Consider the following 27,987-nt stretch of genomic DNA (forward strand, 5'->3'; position numbering starts at 1 on the left):
GCACATTATTGGCTTAAAAGATAACTGGGCAACCAAGCATTATATATATGTGTGTGTGTGTGTGCGTGCGTGCGCGCGCGCGCTTGGGGCTGTACTAAAGCGACATTTTTCAAAAGGCAGACATCCATGTGTTTTGTTTCAGCTTATTCTTCTGTAATATTTTGAGTCATACCCATAAAATACTTTGATACAAAAGTCTGCATATTAACAGCCTGATTTTGGGCTTGGAATGGGATATGTGAATTGGTGAGATCTCTCTTTCAGTTTTAACAGTACCACTGTCTGTAATTTAGCCTTTCTTGATTAAGGTAATTTTAATTTTTTATGGAAATTACTCTCTTACAGTATGTAAGGCTAACTCTGTTTAGATATGTAAATAATACATGAAAAGTGCTTTACCATCAGTAGTACATCAAGAAAATCTTTGCTGTTTTTCCTCTTATACTTTTAACAGGTGGGAAACCAAAACGAGGCAAGAAATTAAAACCGCAAGAAGAAAGTGAGGGTGAAAGTTCCTCTGGGGAGCTTAGAACAGAGAGTCCATCACAAGGTAACTCCAAAAGACTGTACTGCATGATGCTTTGTCTGTGTGCAGGGGAAACTGATCTTCACTTGGGAGCTATCTTGAATGCCAAGCTTCAACATGGAAAAAGCACTTGCAAATCAATATTCAGATAAACCCAGCAGCCAAGTTCAGACTAGTGCTGAGCTGAAACAGGGTGGACCTTCACAACCCTTTTTCTCACCCACTCATTCTGCACAAAACCTGCAGAATGCCCCCTCTGAGATATGGCTGGCACTGAAGAACTTTTGGCATCAGCTGTAGACCCAGCTACAGTATTTCATCTATTTGCCGCCCTGGGTTTTTTTGAGAGAGAACAGGTGGGATATGAATTCAATAAATTCATAAATGCACAGGACTTTGTAATGCCTTGTCAAGTTTTGTTGTTGCCTTTCACTATGTTAGCATTTGTTTTTAGATGCTGTGTCTAATTTAAAGATATGGAAAGGATAACCTGCCCTTCAGTTGAAAAGGGCACAAAAAGAAAAATTAAAGCACGAAAACAAACTATAATAGGAGTCTCTATGTTTTGACAGCAACATAAGCTGGAAAGTTTTACCTTAACAATACTTTTATCTGTTCTATATGTGTGCATTATTTTAGATTCACCCAGAGATATCCTTCCATATGGTGAATCAGGTAAGTCGACTAAAATCTTGAGCAGCACAGTATTTAGGTTTGAGGGCCTTGGGTAATACCCCACACTCTGCATCTGTGAGCGGACCAATTCCGTCCTCCTTCATGTTGCTGCTGCTGTTGACTTCACCCCATTTCTTCTCTTTCTTTGCTTCTCTTCTGGGCCAAATTGACATCCCTCTCTCTGCTGGGAGAGACACATGTATTGGTAAACCCTATTTGCTGCCACAAAATGTGTGAATTCTTCCTAAACAAAAGGCCTCACATGGAAAGAAATGGGTTATATTGAGCTTGAACAAAGCGGCTAGAGTTTTCTGGTTTTGGGATGTTTCAAGACAAGTCTTCATTGCTCCCTCTAGTGGTAACTTCACTCAACGGCTTCTGTGCATGGGTTTTATTGTGGCGAACCACCCAGTGACCGAAGGGTGGCATACAAATTTAATAAATAAATAAAAATAAATAAATAAAGTTATTTGGGTTGATGAGTTGCAGTCAGGAAAGCATGGTGAGCAAGGCAAGTAGTTGTTACAATGCATAGAGGTTTATTTTTGGCGAGGTAGGAAGAATCTTCATACATATGCACTTCCTAGTATTGTAATGTGGTTTGTTTCTGGTTTGTTTTGCACAAGGAGATGCTTGTTTGCTTTGATCTCCTCCAGATGACCTATTTATTGAACATTCATTCTGATTTGTTTCCACAAAGATGGTAATGCCAGCTGTTTGTTGAGCATTCACTCTGATTTGTTTGCAGGGAGATTTATACACCATTGTATTAAGTAATTACCCCATGTTTTCCAATGCATTTCCCCATCACTTTAATTCTAGCAAAAAAAAAGATCCATTTTGGGGTGGGGGGGGGAGGAGGCAGGCAGGCAGGCAGGCTTGTTGCACAGGATTGCCAGATTAACTTTAATTGCACAGCCTGAATTTGTCACTATGTGACTGAATCCCACCTCAAAATCGTGAAAGTCTGAAGCACTTTTTATATCAGTCTGTGTTATTTTTCAGAAGTTGTGTGCAGAGATGGGGAACCTGCAACTGGTAAATATAAATTGCAGATTATGTTGTTCTTTTCTATATAATTCATGCCTTTTAAGTCTCATACAAGTACTGTACCATGTTATCTGCCTGGGCTATGAAAGCTTCAGCATTGCATGATCTGCCATATCATAAAGGTAAAGGTAAATGGACCCCTGACCATTAGGTCCAGTCGTGACCGACTCTGGGGTTGCGCGCTCATCTCGCATTATTGGCCGAGGGAGCCGGCGTATATCTTCCAGATCATGTGGCCAGCATGACAAAGCCGCTTCTGGCAAACCAGAGCAGCACATGGAAACGCCGTTTACCTTCCCGCTGTAGCGGTTCCTATTTATCTACTTGCATTTTGACGTGCTTTCGAACTGCTAGGTTGGCAGGAGCTGGGACCAAGCAACGGGAGCTCACCCCGTCACAGGGATTCGAACCGCCGACCTTCTGATCAGCAAGCCCATGGCACCTGGGTCCCATATCATACAAACTTATAATCATGGAATTGCACAGTTGGAGGGGACCCAAGGGTCATCCAACCCCCTGCAATGCAGGAATCTCAACTTAAAACACCCATGACAGATGACCATTCAACCTCTGCTTAAAAACCTCCAAGGAAGGAGAATGTTTGCTTTTACTTAAAAAGCGTTCCAAGATGTTTTGTGAAATAGATTTGTATTTTAAAGCACTCAATGGCAGATTTCCTAAAACAAAACAACCAAAACAAAACAAAAAACAGTACAGTGGTACCTCGCAAGATGAATGCCCTGCAAGACGAATTTTTCACAAGACGAGTGCATCTTGCGATCTGATTGTGACTTGCAAAACGAATTCATTTTGCGAAAAATTCGTCTTGCGAATCGCGGTTTCCCATAGGAATGCATTGAAATTTAATTAATGCGTTCCTATGGGCAAAAAAATAAATTTCAATGCATTCCTATGGGAAACCGCGATTCACAAGATGAATTTTTCGCAAAACGAATTGACTCGCGGAACAAATTAAATTTGTCTTGCGAGGCACCACTGTATATTGATCCAGTTTTCAAACTAGTGGCCACAGGTGCACCTCGGTGTTTGACTTCCTACACCCCCCTCAATATTGTGGGGGCTGAGCCCCCTGTTAAACAATATAAAGGGCTCAGCCCATAGGAGTTGGTGCCTATGCTGGGTGGGCAGGAGACTGGCAGAGCTGGCTAGGCAGAAGACCCCCAGGGCACAGGGACTGCAACAGTTGAGCCTATTCCCTGCTCTCAGGGATAGCCTTTTAAGAAATGCTGCCTTCGATGACTACCTCCACTGTCGGAGGCAGTGAAACTGAGTTGGTGAGAATCCCAGGTGGGGAGGTTGGTTTTATGCTCAGGTGTGCCTGTGAGCCTCCCTTAACATTTGGCTGACCAGTGTGAGAACAGAGTGTTGGATTGGATGGGCCTTATTTTGTCCTTGGGTATTGTAAAATGCCCTGGGGTCCATTGACCAATGCACCAAATAGAAAAATAGGAACAATAATAATAAAGAATAGAATTCAGTGGCTAATATGATGTGGCTCACCTTCAGTTTGTGTACCTGGGATTGACTTTAACATTACCTGAAATTTCATTTCCCATAGCGTATGAAAATGTTCCCTGCCATCCACCTCACCACCCAAGATGGTGGCTACCAGGCATACGAAAAGATGGTAAGAGTTTTTACTGACCCTCAGACTCCGGCTGTGGGCACATTACCATTTACTCTGGCTCCAATGTACTCCCGCCCCTGAGTACATGTGACATCAGCCAGAATCCATATGTATGTTGTGGTTTCTTGAGTATTGCTGCTGTTTCATGTGTTTTGCCTCAGACATGTGTTTCCATCCTATTTGAAAGCCATGGTTAAGCTGAGATGTGTATGTTTCAGACATCCATTGTGCATGCACAACTTGAATAGGACTTGGCAGCGAGGTTGCAGGCACCAGAGAAGCAAATCGGGTCATAGCACGTACAGCACTTAAGAATGCAACTTGAAATGCACGAGGGGGAAAGCCTCGCTGTATTTTCAAGCCATTAACATGCACTTGCCCTTAATTGCAAAACCTGCTCAGTATGAGCCATGTGCAGGTACCTGATAAAAATGCCAGAATTCATTCCTAGAATTGTGAAGAAACAGTGTAGTGGTGGTTGAATTATGGATGTTTAAATTCTAATACTTGTGTAATTGGTTTACACACTTGCAAACAGCTTCAAAGACTGTTTTGTCATTAAATAGTATATAAGTAAATAAATACTACATGTGAGCACATGTAGGACAGGAGTGCCTTTTCCACAATATTGCATAATCATAGACTTCACGTTTTGGACTTCCATATATAAAGTTCCTAGTAATTAGTAAACTTGCTTATAGTCTTAACAATGAATTGCTGATTCTTGGTGTTTTTAGCTGTGTGGGAATAAAGCATAGTTCCATATTTTAAATAATGTATATGGCTAAGAGGGTTGCTGACTTAAGTTCTTCACTTGAGTTGATGCCTCTGGAAAGTATACATAAATTATATATATGTACAGTGCAGTTAGTGAAAGTACTGGCTGTTGGTCTAAAGCAGGCATCCCCAAACTCGGCCCTCCAGATGTTTTGGGACTACAGCTCCGATCATCCGTAGCTAACAGGACCAGTGGTCAGGGATGATGGGAATTGTAGTCCTAAAACATCTGGAGGACCGAATTTGGGGGTGCCTGGTCTAAAGTATGTGAGTAATCATCACCTTCCCCCCTCCACAAACATATGTGTTCCAAAAGCAGAAGACCTCCACTAGTACAAGAAAATTTCAAATTGCAGCCAATAGGGGCATTGAGTTTGATTTTGTGATATCCTTTAAGAACATAAGAACCATCTCTTCTCTTTCATTTCAGATGAATTCTTCCATTTTGTCATTCTTTGTTTTGCCATTGGAACCTTGTTGGTTTGCTATTACAGATATAAAGGTACATCAAAACTGGAATGCACTACTTTCATTTGGGTAACACAGAACATAATGTAATACAAACATATATATGTATAATTTTAGACTGGACCGTTTCCCTTGGTATTGGTTTGATGACCTTCGCAGCCTTAGAAACAACTGGAATATATTTTGGTCTAGGTAAGTGTTTCGCCCGTACCACTTGAGACAGCGAAATAAGCTGGTATAAACTTTAAGATATACCAACATTCGTTTGATGTTTATATTACAGTTTGAGTTGTAGTGGAGCTATTAGCTTGTCCAGTTTTCTTTGCTTCTTTGCATATAACCATTTGTCTTTCATTTCCCTAATAGTGCATCGCATTAGAAGTATCCTGGAAAGTTTTATCCCCCTGCTTCAGAGCATCAGAACGTCTGGTAATACCTACTGCCCCCTTGGTGTGTCTTTATATACCCCCGTGTAATCATTTGGGTACAGCACATAGATAATAGTTGCAGTTTTGCAATTTTTTAATAGAAAAACTCTATTCATCCCAGGAAAAAGGCCTCAGGATTAAGAGACTGTGTGTCAGCTCCGAAGATTGTCATGGCTCCAGGTTTTGAGAGAAGGCCCATGTAAACTTCCTGAGCATCCTTAGAGACAGAGTCCTAAAAGCACAGACTTCTACGTGCTTTTAACCAGCAGTCTTGTGCCTATTGGGACTGCTGCCTCTAAAATTCCTGCTTCTTTCAAACTTCTAAATTAAATGCTCATGAAAGTGACGTTGAAGTGCTATCTTTTCTGACCCACAGCCAGATGGGCAGGGTATAAATAACAAATTATTATTATTATTGTTATCATCATTATCATCTTACTGACGAGTTTCTCTCTCTCCCTTTGTCATTGTGTAGGTTTGAAAAAGATTAACTAAATCGGAGGTGTCAACAGAGCTGGGTGGATCCTGTTAATATTGACAAGGTGTTTACAGGGCTATTATGGCCAATGTAAAATAAGATGTTAACCATACAAATGTGAAATTTCCTCAGTTGGAGAGAAGAATCATGCTTACAGGGACTCCTTTGCTTCCTTGGTGTATGTTGTGCCACATGAGATATGTAAAAGCTGCCAGTCTTTTCGTAGTCAGTGGGTCTGTGGCTGTATGCTGCAACCCCACTTTGTGAATGAATACCAGCTGTCTTGTATTCTACCATGCACCAGGTCTCACCAACGCTGAACATTGCTGCTCTTATCTATGGCTAAAATCTCCTTCCCTATACTTGGTCAGGACAAAGGGCTGTGTATAGCCCATGGCTACGTCATGGAAAGTGCTTTACATATTCCGTTAGCCGGCTCATATGATGAGTAGTATGAGTAGTATGTGAAATAGCTTCAAGACACGTTTCTCATTGTGTGGGGAAAGCTAGTTCACATGGTAATCACTGTGCATGACCACAGCTGGCCTGTGGAACAACTTGGAAGTGGCCTCCATGTGGCAGCCATGAGCCATTACTGTGGGACAGCTTCTGTTCATTGTGGTGGAACTTCTACGGAAGTCCTTGGCTGGTTCTTGCTCTTCATTGTCCTATCATCCTGACATCCATTTGCTTATGCAGCAACACTGCAAGGCTTGCCAATGTCACAGGAATGATACCCCATTTCTCGTTAACACATGGGATATGCTTTAGAAAAAAGTTATGCTACATAATGCAAGCAATGGGCAATCCTAATGCCCATATCGTGAGCATTATTTCAAAGGTGGAATTTTGTGTGCAGTGTTCCCCCATCTCTTCAAAGAGCAGCTTCCGTTCTGTTGCTCTTGCGTTTATCTGGATCAAAGTGAATGGGGGATCAAGCACAATGCTATGTATTACATTCAGGTGAGAAATTTTACTGTACCTTTACCAGGCTACTGTTTGTTTTGGTAAGGCAACGAAAAGGCTGGGCTGTGTAAATGTACAGTAGGGAACAAAGTCTTTATTGTTTGATGAAAGCAGTAAGAACTCTGATGTGAACATACCTGATTTGCTTTAGTTCATTAATGTTTAAGACCTTTGAGCAGGTCTTATTTTCTCTCGGCCATTTGACCAAGAATTCAGCTTCAATACCTCTTCCAATCTTCACTCTTGACAACTTCAAATTTTAAAAACTGGTGTTTGGGGGAAGGGAGGAACTGTGACAAGGAATTTTCTGAAAAGGGAATACAAGCTCAAATGGCAAAGTAAACTTGGAAGATCTAGTAATATTGGTACTTCGTTTGTAAAAAACAACAACACAAAATGTAGCTGAAACTCATAAGCCCATTGCTTTGAAATATTCCTACTAAATCTGGGGAAATATTTTGAAATAAATGCCCTGTATCAAACGCATAGGGGAAGAGCAAGTATTTTTAAAATTAGGAATGGGAGGAAGTTCCTAATCTTCTTAACTGAATGTAATCCAGCTATTTAACCAATAATAATTTATATTTAACTAAAAATATCTGTCAAAAGAACAATGGCTTAAATGATTGGAATTTATTTCACCTTTGCTTCATTTCGTGCTGGCCTGAATGATGTCTGAATTGTGTCCTTTAAAAAAATGCAGTGATGCTGTGTCGTTACATTGATATACATATGAAAGGCTACTGTTGGTGTTGACAAGTAACAGATTTTCCATTTTGTTATTTGTGCATGGTCCTACCTCTGCAAGTATCATGACTTCATTTAGAATCACAAAAGTCCAGTTGAGAAGTAAGGATTGCTATAGATGCAGAAGGTCAGCGTCACCAAATGCACTTGATGGCTACACACATCTATTCAGATCAGGCACCACACTTTCATGTGAGGCCCTGAAATGTCATTTGTAGAAGAGGGCAGAATTATATTTCAAAGTGAAATAGTTGCATACCTCCTTTGGCTTCCAAAGGCAAGCCAAATCTCGCTACCAAACAGACCCATGCCTGGGAAAGGGATATAGCTTAGAGGCAGAGCAGTTGCTTTTATGCAGAAGACCTCATTATCATCCCTGGCATCACCAGGCAAGGCTGAGAATGTTCTGCCTGGAGTCCTGGGAAGCTGGTGCCAGTCAGTTTAGCCAAAGTCAAGCTAAACGGACCAATGATCTGATTCTCTAATGAGGGAGTTTCCCATGCCAGGCTTGCTGAATGACATTCTGGTTCAGGAACACCACTATGGTGAACTCTACAGGAGCTCTACCTTGAAGGTTGCCATGTCCTAGTTTTTTTTTTACTTAAAGTTCTACACTGATGTGACCTAACACACCACATTATTTATGAATTATAATGAGATCTTGCTATGTAATTGTTGAAAGGGTATATAGAGAGGAAGCGATCAAAAGGACTGTTTGAATGGCTTGTGTAGCATAGGGTTTCTCCACTGGGAGACAATAGGAGCCATGTACACATGCACAGGCACAAACATGCTGCAGCTAAGTAGGTCTGCCCCTAGATCGGAGACCATCTGTGAGCAATCTGCAAGCTTCTCTGAACTCTGCAGCTGAAGAACAGGATACAAATAATGAATAAATAATAAGAAGCTGCTGTTTCCTCCTCCAGTCCCTTAACCTCTGTTTGATTTCCCCATACACTCGAGATGGCATGCGCCACCTTGCTCCGAGCGCAGATGGTTGAGCAGGCTAATAATAGATCATAAACCTCAGAGAAACCCAAGGACATGCTGTCTGTGGGCACTTGTTTGTTTTAAAAAAGTGATGGGTGAGCCAGGGACTCAGTCCAGCTATTCCAGCTCAGCTTTTAGGCAGACAGGACCAAGGGACAGAAAACCAGGCTCTTGGCCTTCCTAAACCGATGGGTTATGTCGTTTTCTTCTCTCAGCACATGCACAAGAAGTGTGTTTGGTCAGTATTTAAGACAGGGATGAGTAACCAACTCCCATCAGTCTCCAGCCAGTTTGCAGGGACAGAGGCCGACAGCAGGCAGGAAAGGGACATCAGAAAATATGAGCAGAATCAGCTGACGATAGAGGAAGAGGAGGATGGAAGAAATAACAGCCCCACTACTCTTGGTGCCTGGAATACAGTGCATGGAAATATTTCACCTGAACATAGGAAGCAGGTAGTTGAAGTGAAACGTTGGCTTCTGTATATCGTATTTCACTACTGTGCCAAATGGGAAGTATTTCTAGACAAGCTGGCAGTTGTGTGTGAGAAAAACGTTTCTCAGGGCTAGTAGTACAATGGAAACAGAAGAAGGGACTGAGATGTCACAGTGCTACATTCAAAGCCCTATGGTCAGCCATAAAATTCACAATCCCACAAGTGTTTGGAGAAGAGAGAACCATTATAAATCATTTTGGTACATTAAATTACAGCAGCTTACTTGGATCTTTCTGTTTTAGGTTATGTGCTATTGCCTTATCATGTAGGTTTCCAGAAATCCTCACAGTTCAAAACAGCAAACATTATTTTTCTCCCAAAACTTTTACTTTTATTAGAATTCTTCCATTAAAACTCTGCATATAATTTCAACCGTTTGAAAGCTACAGTGCTTTTTTTTTTAAACCATCCTTATCCCAAAACACTGCCCCAGAACACAATGAGTGTACAACACAAACTACTCTGCATTCCTTGATTTGGACACTGCCACCTTCACAGCCTGGATGATGCCATCCTTATCAATGCCAAACATCCTAAGCAGCTCAGCTGATTTTCCACTTCTTGGTATGTGGGACACAGCCAAGCGAGCGACTGTGATCCCTGGTTCTCCAACCACAGCCGCAGCGACGGCTTCTCCAATGCCACCTAGGGGAAGATAATATACAAATGGACCATAAGTCAAGGCTAACAAGCTTTATTTCCTTGTAAGCAGCTTAATCCAGCTATTTAAAAAGAAAACAATTGGATAGTTCAGAGGGATTGGAAAGGTTGCAAAGTTGTTTGTCCCATGAGAGGCTTTTGCCTAAACTGTTTTTCTTCTAAGAAGATTAGTGCTTTGATGCCCAATCAAGACAGCTGATCTCCAAGAGTCCACACAAGCCATCCAAGTAGAGTAGTTGATCATGAAGACACAGCAGATACAAAAATGCTATTTTATAACTGTCTAAAGGAGGACAGTGGACAGTGTTCTCGAAGCTACGAACATGAGTTTGACCAAACAGCGGGAGGCAGTGCAAGACAGGAGTGCCTGGCGTGCTATGGTCCATGGGGTCACGAAGAGTCGGACACGACTAAACGACTAAATAACAAAGGAGGACCTGTGGTAAAATGTTGCAGTGTGGAGTGCTCCTTTTTAGTGTTCCAGCCAGCCAGTTAGCTGTGCTTTCCTCCACAAAATTCCATTCCATTATATCATTCCCTCGCCCCTCCACAGCAAACAATCAGCATTCTGAGCACAGTGAGCTTGTTCATTCCTCAATGGACATATTTGAGGTTCCTCAGCTATTCCTCCCCACCAAAGAATTTTTTCCTGGGAATGTTTGGGTTCACCCAAGCCTGCTGATACCTCCCATTCTGCGAGGATGGTGCCATTTTGGCTATACAACTAATGGCACTCATACCCTGAATATCTGAAACATAGGAAACAATGTCTTAGATATGTAGCTTATTAGATTATGTTGGACTCCCATCAGCCCCAACCAACTAATGGTCAGGGATAATAATAATATCTGGAGAGCCAGCAGCTCCACTACAACAGCAGGAAATGCAACTCCAACACAACAATGTTTAACTGTTGCAAAATCACACCCAAGCTAGGACTGTCAAGATAGGACAGTCATGAGAGAAATCTCTTTCATGTCTCTAGGTGTCTGTACAATGTATAGGTAGAGCTGAAGCACAGGAACTAAAAAATAATCAATGTCCATGTACTTATCATCGTTATTAATCACCTTCCATTTATGTCCAATGCAATATACAAAATATTAAAAACCCTCAAAAGTTAGGAAACAGCACAGAAGAGGAATTTACAAACAATAATAAATGGACACCCATGGCAGAGACTTATATACAGTACTGAATTTCCCCCCCCCTTTGTTATCATGTGTGTTGACCTACCTTCATAGTAATGGTCTTCCACAGTGATAATTCTGCCTTTGGTTGCTCTTGCATTTTCAAGTATAGTTTTCTTATCCAGAGGTTTTATAGTGAATGGGTCAATCACTCTGATGGAAACTTTTTCTGAGAAAAAGAATGGGAACAGAATTAAACAACTTAAACAAGCTGACTGATAACTAAGCGTAAGCCTTACTTCCTTGTTTCCTCATTCCCTAGAATGAGGGCACTCATGACCCACTTCCAAGGACCTTTACTATGATAATTGAGAAGAATTAAGACACCCAGAAGCTAGCTTATGGAATATCTAAAGAACTAGATAGCACAAGGTCATCATTCAGCTTCAGTCTTCTTAAAGCACAGCTGCCTGCTCATTTATCCAATGGATAATTGCATTAACTTATTAGTACTATCATCTCTTGGACTTCTCAATAGTGAGATTTCCTTTATTCCACCAAAGGTTATGTTGGAGAATGCCAATAGTCTTGGATAAGCATGGCCCAGTACAATTCCAATACTAAAATGATGATATCTGCAGTGAAATGAGTAGCAACACATGTGTTTCAAGGAGCAAAATGAGGATGGGAATGTATGAACTACTGCCAGTTAGGTAGCCTGTAACTGAAAGTGTTCAGGTATAGTGCAACCTATCTCTGTGTTTCAAGAAAGGTGACATTTCATCTACTGTGAAGCAAACCATGGTTTGCTTATCCAGGACTCTCCATCTACTAAGATCTTGTGCAGATGCAATATTCCTAATCAATATATCGCATGCTCACTGACTTCTCCTTTCCCTCCTTCCCTTTCATTCATGGTTCGTCTTGTACATGCACTGCATTGAGGCTGATCACAGTTACTCCTAACCAGGGTAACCTCAAATGTTTAGAACCAGTTTGCATCAGATTCACCATTCCCTGTCAAAAGGGAATCTAGTTAGCTATTCTTGACAGTGATGTTAGTGGTGTAATGTTACACCATTGTTAAACAAACCATGGAAATTCACAAGGAAGAGGCCATGCAAATCCATATCACATTCCCAGTCTCTTAACCAGTTTCTATTGTTTGCACCAGGGCTACATTGCTACAGATAAGGTACATGTTTGGGTTAGATTTTATATATTAAACATTAACTTTTTTCTTGTTTTTTTTTAAAAAAATAGGCTTAAAATTAGATGCGGATGCGGGTGGCGCTGTGGGTTAAACCACAGAGCCTAGGGCTTGCCGATCAGAAGGTCAGCAGTTCGAATCGCCAAGACGGGGTGAGCTCCCGTTGCTCGGTCCCAGCTCCTGCCAACCTAGCAGTTCAAAAGCACATCAAAATGCAAGTAGATAAATAGGAACCGCTACAGTGGGAAGGTAAACGGCATTTCCGTGTGCTGCTCTGGTTCACCAGAAGTGGCTTAGTCATGCTAGCCACATGACCTGGAAGCTGTACGCCAGCTCCCTCGGCCAATAATGCCAGATGAGCACCACAACCCCAGAGTCGGTCACGACTGGACCCAATGGTCAGGGGTCCCTTTACCTTTTTAAAATTAGATAAAGTAATGATTTATTTTGGGATTTGGGCACATGTTGCCAAGGCTCCAAGGAAAGGTGTAGTAATTAGATTACACTTCTAAAGAATTTCCTATTCCCCTCCCCCTTTATAACCCTCATGTTCTTCCCTACAAGATGGCTGGTGTGCATTTCTCAAAAGAGTTTGGTGTAATCACCTCTCTTCAGTTGCTCAGCTGCAGCCAGTGCCTCGTGCAGAGTTACTCCTGCTCCAATAACTGTGACCTGGTCATCTTTGCTCTTGAATACCACCTGATAACAATAGTAAAACAAAGAGTTAGAGGAAGTTCTAGCCTTACTGGGAAAAGCTAGTAAAAATCGCAATGTTCAATGACTACGTTCTTGTAGTTCAAGTCTTTTAGCAACTTTCAAAATGGCGCTCACCTTGGCTTGTCCAACATGGAAATCCTCATTGCTGCCATAGATCACGGCATTTTCTGGGCGACTGGTTCGTATGAAACAGATGCCCTGTTTTCAAAATGAACACAGCATAGATTGTAACACCCACAATGGCCCATGGAATTAAACTTCAAAATGGGGGGGGGGAGCATTTAAAAATCAAAACACCAAAATTAGCCCTTTTAAAGCTGAGTGTGTCTAGTTCTGGATGGGTGACTGCCCAGGTATTATAAGCATGACACCTTGGGTTCCATGACAGGAGAAAAGGGGAGGGGGTTATAAATGTAATGAAATAGCCAACCAACAATGAAACTTTGACATATTCACAGCAATGGGCACCCTTCCCTACATGCCTCTGCAAGAGAGCAAACTTCAGATTTGGAGGCAGTAATGGGCCAGATTCTTATCTTCTCCCCATCCCTATGCAGCAATTGTCAATCATCTGAGGTCATGAGGATGCCAGGCGATTGACGCCTGTCAAAAGCCCCATGCACATTTCCTTCCTAATGCCCACTGCACTTGGGAAGTGCTGCACAAAGAGGAAGTCCCAACGTTACCTATCCTCCATCTGATGTCGTATATGATGTCAGGTGTAAGGCTTGCCTGAAACGAACTTGCAGGCCAAATGGGGAGGGCCAGCCAGTCCCCCACCCCTGCTCTAAAACTCCCAAGCAAGCACACTGCGGAAGAGTTGCAGACCTTTGTATTTGCAGCCAATTCTACTGCCTTTTCAGTGGATACAGCATCACTAGGGTAAAATACAGTTGAATTAGGAATGGCACGGAACATGCACAGATCTTCCAGCCCCATCTGTGAAGGTCCATCTTCACCTAGAAAAGAGATGGTTGAGGGGCGGGGGATGAAAGAAAAATATCAGTGTCGAAAAATGAACAAGCTTCTCTGTATACTTCTTAAAACAAAAGGCATCCAAAATAAAAATAAGGCACTCACAGGACCTACCCTCTTCTGCTTAAACTTGGAAATAGCAAAGAAAGAAGATAGAAGGAAACTAAAAAGAAAGAAAACTAGGGTTATAAAGAAAAATCATGGAAAAATGCAGACGTAAATGGTAACTAAAACAATAAAGCAGAAACTAAACCACCACTACCACAGAGGCAAAAGGAGAAGGAAAAGGAATATAGGGCTACATACATGGGTACAGAAATGAAAGAAAATAAATACACGGTTTTAGCTAACTGGCAAAAGAAAAATGTACAAGGTGACAGTAGGCATGTCCCAATTGTTGGTGGAACACAGAAGAATTCATGATTCTATCAGAATGTCCCATCCTGGGAGGGGGCACTTGAAGCTCATAAGAAGCTTACTTTTCAGTGAAGATTGGCTTAATGAAACCCAGAGAGAGATGCATTATAATGAGGGATATATTTGGGTGTGGGTGTGGAGCAGTGAATGGCACAGTTCAAATCCCTCCAGAGCCAGCAGTAGGAAGAGCTGTGGATGCACTTGTGCCCTTCTGGTGGAAAAGAAAAGTATTTACAGGAAACCAGTTAGAAGAACTGAGTGCATTTTTTCCAGCTTCTACTTGGTTGAACTGACTTGTGAACACTGTCTGCCTCAAAAAGGAGCCAGAGGGCCGCTCCAAAGTCATTTTTTAAAAATGTGGAATAGTGTCTGCTTCCTGTTTCAGTACAATTGCCACAGAGGATGTAGTGAGAGTTACTGAAATGGCACTACCACATCCTTTATATATATTTATTAAAAAAAACTGCCACAGCTATATGAGGCTGCCTTGTATCAAGTTAAACCAACAGCCTATTTAGTCAAAGACCCCAAAAAGCCCCAGTGGGTTGTGCAACTCTGCATTTCAATAAACTTGAGGGGGTAGAGGTTTCTCTCATCATTGGAACTTAAGATCCCATTCCTGATAATGGCAAGGATTGAACCTGCAGCCTCCTACAAACAAACAAACACACACTTCAGAAGTAGGGGAAGTTTTTATCCTGATGGCCATGAGAGTTCTGCTGAAATAAGACCTTGGCACGTGCAAAAAACAAAAGCACATGTCCCACCCTAGAAATAGTAATAGAATGTGTGCACCGAAATTCACTGGCACCTGCACTTAAAAGAGGGCTTCACTGTACCGTCGAAGAAGCAACTGGAAATTCTTTGAAGAGAAGCACAAGTGGCAAGTGGTGTTAGAAAGAATCGGAGGCTAAAGCCAACAACCTGAACATGCGACAGCACTGATAGACAAGTATAGCAAAGCCCAAGCTGAAAATTCCTGAACCACTGCCAAGCTGTTCAGGCTTCACTGCTTACATTTCCAGTGCAAACTCTGAGTGCAGCATGAGCAACACTTAAGCCAATAAGGAAACTTCCACTGTGCTGCACGAAGCTCAGATTTAAGAAGAAATTTGTGATAAGCCACTTGCAGTTCTAATCAGCTTTTAGTATGGTATCATTACTGAATCATATACTTTGTCAATGAGCTATGAAGGAACAATATTGCTCCCAAAGATTTGGCAGCTGGTGGCAAAGGTGATTTATGCCCACATCTATCAGACGAAACACTGTTCATAATAACCCGATTTGCACATACCCCTAAGGCAAATTATGTCTTGGCCAGAATGAGCAAGCGTGCAGGTACCCTCTGGTCATGCTAGTGCACTGCTTGTAGCTAAACCAGGGTTTGGCTTAGGGTTACGTTTGAACACAGACTTGAGGCTTGTCTCCCCCAAATAACCAAGGTTTTTGCTTGGTATGAACTCTGGTTTCTTGGGAGTGAGACTAAATACAAGCATAAGTTTACACAAAATGCTAAATTAAATCATGTATTTGGCTCATGGCAGTGCAGCAGAACCAGGGGAACGACAAAGTGCATCAGTTTTCATGCTGGGCACCCACATGCTTGTTTATTCTTGCTAAGTCATAGTCTGGTTTTGTATTATGTACAAACAAGGTCATTATACATATAGCAATAATAGAATAAAAGCTTGGGGGAAAAGCTTGCTTTGCTGTTTTAATTTTGTTGGGTATAGCCAGAGCGTCCTGCAAGTTGACACAATGGTAAAGTGTAATGGTCATTTGGAACTAAATGAGAACACACAGCATTTTCTAGCACATGTTGGAACACTCTCCGATACATCCAAAACTCACTTTATTTGTCTCTAATGTATACATGGAATGTCTATTGTAGGCAGATCAACTATGTGAGGTTTGAAAAGTACACTTTGGTCAAAGGACTTAGCAGACCATCAGTTTTACAAGCCTCATTTCCTCTATGATGCAACAAGTGATATCAAATAAAAAGCAGAGAATAAAATTTGTAGACTACAATAATAATTTAAGGTTGGGGGGGGGAGAGATTCCTTTAGAATTTCGAAATTACTTCCACTTCACGGCTAAAACAATGTTTAGATTTGAATATTTGTTTCAAACTCATACAGAGTTAAAACTTTAAAAATGCCCCTTAGTTTTATGAGCTGTCTGTGTGTCTGCATCTGGGAGACTAAGGCAATCTGCTGAATAAATTTAAAGCCGCTTACCAATAGATACACCGCAGTGAGATCCACAGAGGTTGATGTTGCTCTCGGAAATGGCTGCCATGCGGATCTGATCATATGCCCTGGTGTAAAATGTGGCAAAGGTGCTGGCAAACACAATGTTTCTGTCCCGGGTTGCACAACCAACGCCAACGCTCACCTGTGATTGTGGGGGAGGGGAAGAGCAGATTAACCAGTTCCAGCAAAAAGTGTGTGCTACATGCTGAGTTAGCTAAATGTTTTATACCTATATAAACTATATACATTTTTATATATTTATATTCTTCCTCCGAGGAGAAGTTCAAGGCAGTATACATAGCTCTTCCCTTCTCCCTACGTTATCCCTTACAGCAAGGTTGAGAAAGATGGAGTGACCCAAAATCAGCCGGTGAGTTTAATGGATGCATGAATTTGGGTCTCCATGCTCTTGGTCCAATTGCTATGTCACTAATTGACGAATAGAGGTGGACTGCATAGAGGAGTGGGAAAGGAAACAAGAGTTACATGCACCGACAGAATCACAGCAGTGCAACCTGCTCTCGTGCACATGTTTGTGGTGCACGAAATGAGCTTAAGCTCCTCAAGAAATTGGAAGTAATGGCTCTGGTTGCAACAACCTGACCTACAGAGCTCTGAAGCAGAAGCTCTCTGACAACAGTAGGCTAGATAAAGGGAGAGCAGCAACAAGATGTCCAAGGCCTGAGGGAAAGGAGAATCAGGGCAGGGGATGCTCTGAAAGAGGTGGGAGGGAAAGAGCAGGAGAACTATGGGGCTGACGCACTATGAAATGTGCCCTTGAATCAACCTGGTTGTTGCGTGTTGCAGTGCACCTAGAAACTCTGAGCTCGTGGTTCCCAACGTGGGGCACAATTTGATTTTTAAGGGGGGCAATTAGAGAATGAGTTAGACCAAGTTAATGGGCTTTTAGCTTCCTCCATGTGAATAGGAGTTCAATTTTTGAATACAGTAATAAGAATTATATGTCACTGGGGAGGATCAGGATTTTAGAGATGTTTAGGTTCGACATGGCCAAAAAAAAAAAGGTTGGGAACCACTGCTCTAAGCTTCTTAGGATATTGTATCTAACCAAGTCATCCTCAGAGCAGAGCCACTGAAATCAATGGACAGAATTAATGAGTTTATTGATTTCAAAGGGTCTACTCCAAGGATGACTTAGTTGAATACAAAACCTTATTTATAAAGGTGGGGTAATGACAATGATTTAATTATGGGAGCATGAACTTATCCAAAACAAGCTGCTTAGTTTGAAGTAACAAACAAACAAACACCCAAACAAACCACCTTACCATGTTTTGCTCAGCGATGTAGCATTCAATGAAACGGCTAGGGTGCTCTTTTTTGAAGAGCTCAGAGAAAGTGGAATTTTTGGTATCCCCATCCAAAGCAACCACACGGTCACAGGCATGGCCCAGTTTGGCAAGGGCCAAGCCATAAGCTTTGCGAGTAGCAAACTGTGGAGAGGAAAAGGACAGAGATGCCCCGTTTTCATTATGTTCAATTATTCTGTTACGCTGCAACTGCAAATCTCGTAAATAAAAACCTTCGAAAACGAGTCCAAGACAAAACTCTGCATGACCAATATTACACTGAAGAGTTTCAAATAATCTCTAATGCTCCCCCACATGTTATAGTATGTCACACCGATACCTCATACTTACGGCCAACATTTTCAATGTTTACCATTCAGATCCTAAGCATAGAGATTATCATATCTCACTTAAACATCTATAATACGTCCTTGATATCCTGGTTAACTTCAAGCTTTCTGGTGTTGTGCTAGTAGTACAAGGGTCTTTATACCTCTAGTCATCAAACATATCACAGCTGAAGCAGAAAACCTAGGAATAGAATAGGCCTCAGGGGAAATTGTGCTGAGAGAAGCCAGGTTGTCCTCATACAGTCACACCAAGTGCAGTGTTGTCCTTTACTTGACTAAAAGCTAGCCATGAGAACACAACCAGCACTTCCCTAGAGAAGTGGAAACCCAAAACCACCCTTGCATGAGTTTCTCCTTCTGTCTGTTTACTTTGGCATCTAAGAATTTCCATAAAGTTTTCGTCTGCAGGCTCAGGTAAGATTTCCATGTACTTCAAATCTGAGGACAGGGAGAGAGACTTCTTCCTTTTCTTCTCCCATTTGCTGCATCAGTTCAGCTGCCTGACAGCTATAACTTGCTCTGCATCAAAGCAGGTGAAGGAGACAACTGGTCAGTCATGTGACTTTGCCACTACTAGACAAGAGGGACAGGCAAACTCTACCTGGTTCATTCTTAAAGAAACAGGAAGTCTACCTGGGTCTAGAAATGGCAACCAAATTTGATCATAGAATCATAGAATCCTAGAGTTGGAAGAGACCACAAGGGCCATCCAGTCCAACCCCCTGCCAAGCAGGAAACACCATCAAAGCATTCTTGACATATGCCTGTCAAGCCTCTGCTTAAAGACCTCCAAAGAAGGAGACTCCACCACACTCCTTGGTAGCAAATTCCAGTGCCGAACAGCTCTTACTGTCAGGAAGTTCTTCCTAATGTTTAGGTGGAATCTTCTTTCTTGAAGTTTGAATCCATTGCTCCGTGTCCACTTCTTTGGAGCAGCAGAAAACAATCTTTCTCCCTCCTCCATATGACATCCTTTCATATATTTGAACATGGCTATCATATCACCCCTTAACCTTCTCTTCTCCAGGCTAAACATACCCAGCTCCCTAAGCTGTTCCTCATAAGGCATCATTTCCAGGCCTTTGACCATTTTGGTTGCCCTCTTCTGGACACGTTCAAGCTTGTCAGTATCCTTCTTGAACTGTGGTGCCCAGAACTGGACACAGTACTCCAGGTGAGGTCTGACCAGAGCAGAATACAGTGGTACTATTACTTCCCTAGATCTAGATGCTATAAAATCCCTTCCAGTCTGATTGTATCCCTTCCAGTCTGAAGTAGGGACCTGCGGCCTTCACTTGCAGCCATCCTGAATACACAAGGCATCTCATGTGCAATGGCTCCACAAGTCCCATTCTTAGCAGCTACCTTAGAAGTGACTCACTAGAATTATGGCATAGACCAGGCACCCCCAAACTTCGGCCCTCCAGATGTTTTGGCCTACAACTCCCATGATCCCTAGCTAATAGGACCAGTGGTTGGGGAAGATGGGAGTTGTAGTCCGAAACATCTGGAGGGCCGAAGTTTGGGGATGCCTGGCATAGACTTTTAAACAGGCATGAAGTGAAACATTTGCTCTAAGACTCACATATACAAAATCAAGTCTGGCTCATCTTCAATATTTTGAAATAGCATTTACTGTTCTCCCAAAAGGTGTGACATTTTGAATAGGCATTCTGCTATTATGATGAATTAATTACAATTGGAACTCCACTGAGTAGGCGGCTGAATGTCATCTGGAATATTTTACAGAATTCTGGACTGAAAGTTGTTTATTCTTATTAATCAACTCCATAAAAAACACAGTTCCCAGAATAGTGAGCAAAAGCACCTTTCCAAACACAAACACAAACCTAAGCTAGAATTGCTTGAGGAGAACAGAGAAAGACCATCATACCTTCTCTCCCATCTTGTAACTTGGTGGTGAAGGCATCTTGACATTTCTGATATTGACAACTGGTGCATCTTCTTGCGGATGTGCTGGAGAAAGCTTTTTCTTGTTCTGGATTCTATCATCAATCTCTGAAATGACTTGCTCAGCCATGTTTCTGGGAAGAGGTTTGCCATGCCAGTTTTCCTTATCCTCAACACCTGCAAATCACCATACACATAATTAAAAAAGGAAATAAGTTAAATACGATACACTTTCTCAAAGTGCCAAAATCAGCAGCTTCTTCTGAGTTAGGCCCACGTCAGCTAATAAGGTTATTTGCAAATGCAATCATCTTCCTATGAGGTTTAAGCTAGCAATGCCTTGGCCTGCCTCATTCCTGTTACTGTATTCTTTTGATCCTGCAGAAAGTCTCCTGACACACTCTTCCCTTGCTCTCCTACAGCCGAATTCCTTCTCCCTCCCCATTGTACTCCCAGTTCCTTCTCCCTCCCCATTGTACTCCCAGTTCCATTATTCAAAGATGCTGATGCTGAGCCAGTCGTGAGAGTATCATACGAAGACTGGAAATACCTGGGTTAAAATCCCCCCTCGGCCCCCCCACTCATCCAATGTCACTATCATTCAGCCTGACCTACTTCACAGAACTGCTATGAGTTTAAAATTGGGAAGCAGGGGAGGGAGATTCCTGAGCTTCTCCAAGGACCTAGCAATCAATTAATAAAAATATAGTCCTAGTAATTCCTCCCTTCATCTTCTCGTTACCTCCTTTCTAGAGTAATCTCCTTTGGTGCTTGGGCCCACTAGAATGACAATATGACACACTCATCTGCATCAGTTCAATTAGAACATAAATGCATATTGCTATTATCCCTTTTTGGCCTCTCTTAGTCCTCTTTAGATCATGAGCCTCTGCAACACGTAACGTCATAATTTTGTTTCTGCAATACTGCTAGCTAAACCCTTGGAGCAGGTTGCACTATGTGTTCAAGTAAATGAATAAAATCAAGCCAGCGAATCAATAACCTTGACTGCAATAATGACATGCTAGGTATTCTGTAATTAAGGACCTGAATAAGCAGGCACTCTGTGCAAGCACGAAACGTCTCTTTGCTTCGGGAAAGAGCATCAGACAGACTGAGCTCTCACAGTAACAGGAGCTAAATACTGGATTCTTTTCGCCATACAGAAGTCTCACAGAATGGCAGCATTTGTTCCTGAAAAATGACAAATATCCTAAGTTTATTTAGCTATTTTTGAAATGGCTTAAGCCAGCTGATGGATGCACAAGATTAAAAATGTAACATAATGGGGAGGAAGGGGGAATACATGATAAATGCATAGTGGCACAAACCCCCAGTTGCCTAGCGCAAAGAGATTCATTATTCATTGTGATTTCAGCTGGTTCTCTACCAGAGCAGAAAGGAATTCACATCCTTGCACGTATCCAAATTCAGCAGATGTGCCTGGGCTTTATTTAATTTTTAATGGGCACAGACTGCCAAGCAGGCAGGAGGAGCACAAAGATCTCTGCTGCACGGCTAATGAAACATTTGATGTGTCCTGCCACTTGTGACAGCTCACAATTCATACTGGAGAGCTAAGCAGAAGACGATTCCTACCTACTATTTACCAAAAAGTGGCAGATTACTTAATGTAAGTCAGGAGGAAAAGCACAAGATAGATTTTGAAGGCTATCTCAAACTTCATTTGATATAAATATATGATATGAGTGAGCATCCCATTCATATTTAACAACTACTGAATTTTTTAAAAAATGGTCCATGTTATTCTCTTGAAGTAGTGCATTAATTTACAGTCTGAATACTGCACACTCCACTTTTCCATAACCATTCTCAGGAAAATGGAAGTACATATACAGGCATTCTCCTTTATGCCAGCCCACTCTTCTTCCCTCATCCCCCTTGAATTGAGCCTAAACTTCTATTTTATTTAGCTTTACATCTCAGCACCATGCTTGTCACTTTTGTAGCATGTTTGTTGCACAAAAAGCTTTTCCTTTACAATAATCAATGAGTTATGATCCCTTAAGAACAGGGTTTTAAAAAAATATTTCTGCTCAATATCCCAGATTGATCACATTTTATGTAATTTGTGTGGAAGACTATTATTCAAGTCCTGAAGTATGCTAATCAGGTTCGTTTAGTGTTTTGATTTGCTTTTGATTTCGTGGTGTATATGAATCTGGCTCAATAAAATCAGATATAGCAAAGGGTTATGTTGATATACAGAATAATTTAAAGCTAAAGCTTGGTGTGAAAAGAAAAGTTGAGATCTAGTGTTTCCCACTATGGCACATACTGTGTCACCTTATAGGCAGGGATACACAACATGGTGTTGTTCAACCCCAGCCAACATGACCAAAGCTGGTGGATGTGGGCTTTCCCAGGTATCATCACTGAGGGGGGGTGATCACGGGGCCTGGCCTGCAGCACGTCCGAGCCACACGTCTCTCTTGGGGAGTGACGCTGTGGCTCAGGCATCTGCAGGCTCCGCGCTGCCCGAAACGGCAACGTGGAGCTTGCAGACTATGTAGAGGTTCCGCACAGCATGCTCTGCCCCGGCTTGCCCCGTCCCTGGGTGTAGGGCATTTGCGCCGCCCCAGGTGCTCGAGCAGTTAGCTACGCCACTGACCAATGCTCAGGGATAGAGGGAGCTGTACTCCTGCAATGTCTGGAAGGTGACATGCCACCCCGTGATAAGGTGTCAGCCATCTTGCCATTTTAGTCACCTGCAATGCAGTAGTGTTTAGCAGGCATTTCAGCATGAGTGAGGAACTGATATCAAAAATTGGTTTACAATGAAGTCTTACTGGGGGAAATCAAGCCTTTCACACTTAGTGATGTGGCTTAAGCATTTTCTATTGGGATCATTAATGGCAATGAGGTTTTCTGCAATCAAGCAATATATATATTGACTTGTAGCTCAGTCTTTTCACCACTATGCTACACCAACTATCACATTTATTTCTCTCTCATTCATATACATGAATATATATATATATACACACACATACACACAGAATAAATAAATGTGATAGTTGGTGTAGCATATGGTGAAAGGACTGAACTTGTAGTCAGGAAACCCCTGCTTTTGAATCTCACATCTGCCTTGAACTTACTAGGTGGCCATAGGCAAACCACTCTTTCAGTCTCAGACCCCTTTCAGCAAAACAGTGTTAACGTTAATGCAGGGTTGCTGTAAGGATTACATGACAATATAAGCATTCCGAAAGCACTATGTAATTCCTTATCATCATCCTTATCCTTAATACAAAAAAAGTGGCTAGAAATACTATTAACACAGTGGTAGCTGCTGCTCAGCTGAAAAGTCTGCCGCCTGGCATCACCTGTTATTCCTTTGCCTTTATAAGTCTTGGCAATAATTGCAGTTGGCTGATGTTTGGCCTGGCCAAAGGCTTTGCACAGTTCCTCCACACTGTGCCCATCGACGACGATAGCATGCCAGCTAGGAATGCAAACAAACAGATTAGCTTTTAAAAGGATTTGCAGAGGCAAATCTTTTTATAAGAGCTCCGTGCCGAATAAGCAAAAGCAAGCACTGAACTGGTACATATAGTTATATATTATTAATAAGCTATACTATGGCATTTTTTGTTGCAAGATGCAGCTAAGATCCAAAGAATAGCTTAAGTGCATCAAAAGGCTTGGCACGCCCTATGAGATGTTTTGCTTTGTTTTTTGAACAGGCAAGCCCACGCTGTATCACAGTTCGTTTTATAATGCCTCTTCAGTATCAAACTTTTAAAATTCTTTTTGGTGTGGGGGGTGGGATGGATGTTTAGTCAGGTTTGGGAATTTGTTTAATATGTTTGTAATTTTTACTGTTTTTGGTTTGTATTGTTTTACTGTGTTTTGTTTTTATATAGGTTTTATTTTGTTCTTAAGGGGAGGGGTCAGGGCTGCCTGGGAGTGGGTCCCAGCCAACAAAATGGCTGGGGCAGGTTCCCCCGGGGGGGGGGGGTTGCACTGGGACAACCGATTTCAGTGATCACAGATAGGAGAAGGAGTTACGCTAAGACCAGACCACGTCATTACCGAGGAGACAGGTTTAGCCGTTGTTTGAGGACTATCCCTGCCTCCAGGTCTGATCTTGACCAGACGGATACTGGAATCAGCAAGGGATACCCACACGACCTGAAGGTGCTGCTGTGCCAGGTCAATTATTCATAAGACCACTGCCATCCATGACTTGATCTTGGATGGAGGACTTGACCTGGCATGTTTAACAGAGACTTGGTTGGATGAAGCAGATGGGCCTGTCCTTGTTGCTGCTTGTCCACCAGGTTTCTCTTACGCACAGCAACCCAGGCCTTGTGGGCAGGGGGGGGGGGTTGCAGTGATTTTTAGGAAGTCATTAGTTTGCACCAGGCATCCTATTGGGAAGACCCAGTTCTCTGAGTGCATGTTCTGGAAGTTGGGCAATAGGGGCAGTACAGGATTCCTTTTGGTGTACCGACCTCCTCGCTGTGCCAAGGTTCCCTGCCCGAGCTGCTTCAGGTCATGGTGGATATTCTCCTGGAGACACCTAGTTTGGTTGTCCTAAGGGATTTTAACATACATGCCGACATGACCTTACAAGGGACTTCGTGGAAAGCATGGCCTCCATGGGGCTGTCCTGAATAAGTCTGGCCCAACTCATAGCCATGGACATGCCTTGGACCTGGTGTTCACCTCTATGGATGTTGGTGATCTGACACTAAGTAAAAGCAAAACTAAAGATGTGCCATGGTCAGATCACTACCTGGTGCAACTGGACTTCTCCGCAACCCTTCCCCTCTGCAGGAAGGTGGGACCAATTCAGATGGTCCGCCCCCGCCACTTAATGGATCCAAATGGTTTCCAGAGTGTGGTAGGGGATGCTTTATTCCATGTTGATGGTCTTTTAGCTGATTCCCTGGTGGCCCGCTGGAATGTGGAGTTAACCAGGGCTATTGACTGTTTGGCTCCGAAGTGCCCTCTCCGATTGCATGGAGCCCGGACAGCCCCGTGGTTTTCCACGGATCTGAGGGCAATGAAACAATTGCTGAGACAGCTAGAGCGTTGGTGGCGGATAACTCATTCTGAAGCTGACCAGACATGGGTTAGAGCTCAATGTCAAGCCTACCAAGTGGCGGTAGCGATGGCAAAGAAGACTTTCTTCACCGCCTCTATTGCACCTGCAGAAAACAGCCGCAGGAGACTCTTTCAGGTGGTTCACAATTTAGCGGAACCACCTGCTCCATCAGGGCCCAGTGCGGGCCACATGATCTCCTGCAATGATTTTGCAAAGTTTTTTTGCAGATAAAGGCGCTCAGATTCGGGAAGAGGTAGACTACACCGTGGGAGCAGGGGCGGGGCGAGGGAGTGCTAAAGTCCTGTCTAGTCCAGTTGTGTGAGATCAATTCCAATCTGTTACCTCCAAGGATGTGGACAGGCTGCTTGGACGAGTGAAACCAACCACCAGTCTCCTTGCCCCTTGCCCATCCTGGCTTATAAAAGCTAGCTGGGAACGGCTGGGCGATGGGCTTCACAGGGTGGTGAATGCTTCTCTCCGTGAGGGAGCCTTCCCAGACCTGCTGAAAGAGGCGGTTATTAAACCGCTTCTTAAAAAGCCATCTTTAGATGCGGCCAAAAGGGCCAACTATCGCCCAGTCTCAAATCTTCCATTCTTGGGCAAGGTGATTGAACGAGTGGTTGCCAAACAACTCCAGGCACGCCTGGAGGAAGCGGACCATTTGGATCCCTTCCTGTTGGGATTCAGGCCTCATCATGGGACTTAAACTGCCTTGGTCGCACTGGTCAGTGATCTCCAGCGGGCTATGGACAAAGGTGAGAGCTGTTTCCTAGTTCTGCTGGATCTCTCAACGGCTTTTGATACCATCGACCGTGGTAACAGATTGGAGTTGATCCCACACAACTGGAGGTAACAGATTGGAATTGATCCCACACAACTGGACTAGACAGGACTTTAGCACTCCCTCGCCCCAGCCCTGCTCCCACAGTGGAGTCTACCTCTTCCCGAATCTGAGCGCCTTTATCTGCAAAAAACATTCTTCTGGACCATCTAGAGGTCTTGGGAGCTGGGGGCACTGTTATACAGTGGTTCCGCTCCTTCCTCCTGGGCCGTGTTCAAAAAGTGGTGGTGGGGGATGAGTGCTCAGACCCCTGGGCTCTCACTTGTGGGGTGCCTCAGGGTTCCGTCTTCTCCCCCATGCTTTTCAATATCTACTTGCAGCCGCTGGGAGAGATCATCAGGGGGTTTGGGCTGGGTGTTCATCAGTATGCAGATGATATCCAGCTCTATCTCTCTTTCAGATCAGAACCAGTGAAGGCTGTGAAGGTCCTGTGTGAGTATCTGGAGGCGGTTGGAGGATGGATGGTAGCTAACAGATTGAGGTTGAATCCTGACAAGACAGAAGCACTGTTTTGGGGGGACAGGAAGCGAGTAGGTGTGGAGGACTCCCTGGTCCTGAATGGGGTAACTGTGCCCCTGAAGGACCAGGTGCGCAGCCTGGGAGCCATTTTGGACTCACAACTGTCCATGGAGGTGCAGGTTAATTCTGTGTCCAGGATGGCTGTCTACCAGCTCCATCTGGTACGCAGGCTGAGACCCTACCTGTCCGCAGACTGTCTCGCCAGAGTGGTGCATGCTCTAGTTATCTCTCGCTTGGACTACTGCAACATAAAGGCTCAAATATTTTAATGGGACCTTTAAGTGTGTTTTAAGGAATGAGGAATAAGTCATTTCCTCAAATGTGACAAATTTCAACAGAGCCAGAAATAAACGCTTTGAAAGCATGACTGTCAATGGTTAGACAAATTTTAAAAACCCTTCCTTGCCATTTTGTGCTCTTCAAATGAAAGAACGGACTGACTCCTGGACAAAATTTAATGACCTGTATTGGCCTTTATTTTACTGTATTATGATCCCGTTATATTGACTATCATGGCTCCAAGTTGGATGCAGACTTCTCTGTTTGTGGAACGGATTGAGATTCAGTGGAGGCTCCCAGTGCACGAAGAAGGCAAGGTGATTTCCACCAAATCTGCCTTCTCCATGTAGCTCCATGTGCTCTGTACCCTGACACTCGGAGCAGCTTTTCAGAGAGCACAGGGATTTTAGGGGAGGAATCAAGGGGGAAATGCCCTCTTCCTTCAGTGGGAGAGATTTTGATTCTGCATTTAATGATCCTCTGAACTCAATCCACAAATTGAAAAGAGCACAGAGCAACCAAGGTTGAAGACATCATATATTTCTCAAATCCATCCATACATGCATACATACATACCCAAAGGCTTCACAACGTTTTTGGTAGATTTCAACGTGATGCTGCAGAGGCGCAGGGTCGCTTTGTCCCAGTCGGTTAATGTCAAGAATAGCAACCAAATTATCCAGCTTGTAGAACCCAGCAAAGGCCATTGCCTCCCAAACTGAACCTTCAGACAATTCTCCATCCCCAAGGACGCAATAAACACGGTAGCTGCATATTGAACAACAGAAAGCGGGGACTAAATATTCAGTATCGTAAGCTGACATGACAAAGGAGGAAAAACACTTTTTCAGATAAGCCTACACAGTATGGACAATACAACGGTAGCCCCAATGAAACATTTTGCCTTTAAATGACACTCTTCCTGCATAGATTTTCTTGGCTCTTCTTCAAAGCCTTTTACATGCTTCAGCCATCTGAGGAATTTTGCTTTTGAATACTTTCTTGTTGCATCGTTATTACATAACCTAGTTAGGTGTTACAGCAGCATACTGTATCTGTGTAGCTGGAGAAAATAGGTCTGGGTCTT

At 42.9% G+C, this 27,987-nt stretch overlaps 2 protein-coding genes across 11 annotated transcripts in view; one reads left to right on the top strand and one right to left on the bottom strand.

Annotated features, from left to right (window-relative positions):
- The window catches only part of TMEM40 (transmembrane protein 40), a 33,772-nt gene extending 24,368 nt beyond the window's left edge, over positions 1-9,404 (top strand). For 9 of the 10 annotated variants that reach the window (XM_088662237.1, XM_088662235.1, XM_088662239.1 and 6 more), the window contains 8 exons: positions 455-550; positions 1,166-1,201; positions 2,207-2,239; positions 3,831-3,899; positions 5,107-5,178; positions 5,262-5,336; positions 5,511-5,573; positions 6,048-9,404. In XM_088662237.1, coding sequence (XP_088518363.1) covers positions 455-550; positions 1,166-1,201; positions 2,207-2,239; positions 3,831-3,899; positions 5,107-5,178; positions 5,262-5,336; positions 5,511-5,573; positions 6,048-6,067 — 464 coding nt within the window. In that variant the 3' untranslated portion in view covers positions 6,068-9,404. The remainder of the gene's footprint in view (positions 1-454; positions 551-1,165; positions 1,202-2,206; positions 2,240-3,830; positions 3,900-5,106; positions 5,179-5,261; positions 5,337-5,510; positions 5,574-6,047) is intronic. The other variant, XM_088662242.1, reaches the window with a different exon arrangement.
- A 153-nt stretch (positions 9,405-9,557) lies between these two features.
- Positions 9,558-27,987, bottom strand: part of TKT (transketolase) — a 37,737-nt gene continuing 19,307 nt past the window's right edge. Inside the window, exons 5-14 of the mRNA XM_035106324.3 lie at positions 27,477-27,668; positions 23,535-23,653; positions 20,171-20,364; positions 17,906-18,070; positions 16,602-16,758; positions 13,795-13,925; positions 13,081-13,164; positions 12,855-12,948; positions 11,146-11,268; positions 9,558-9,894 (exon numbers count right to left, since the gene is read on the bottom strand). Coding sequence (XP_034962215.1) covers positions 9,707-9,894; positions 11,146-11,268; positions 12,855-12,948; positions 13,081-13,164; positions 13,795-13,925; positions 16,602-16,758; positions 17,906-18,070; positions 20,171-20,364; positions 23,535-23,653; positions 27,477-27,668 — 1,447 coding nt within the window. The 3' untranslated portion in view covers positions 9,558-9,706. The remainder of the gene's footprint in view (positions 9,895-11,145; positions 11,269-12,854; positions 12,949-13,080; positions 13,165-13,794; positions 13,926-16,601; positions 16,759-17,905; positions 18,071-20,170; positions 20,365-23,534; positions 23,654-27,476; positions 27,669-27,987) is intronic.

Source organism: Zootoca vivipara, chromosome 2 (genome assembly GCF_965207765.1).
Source record: "Zootoca vivipara chromosome 2, rZooViv2.hap1.1, whole genome shotgun sequence".
Classification (NCBI taxonomy): domain Eukaryota; kingdom Metazoa; phylum Chordata; class Lepidosauria; order Squamata; family Lacertidae; genus Zootoca; species Zootoca vivipara.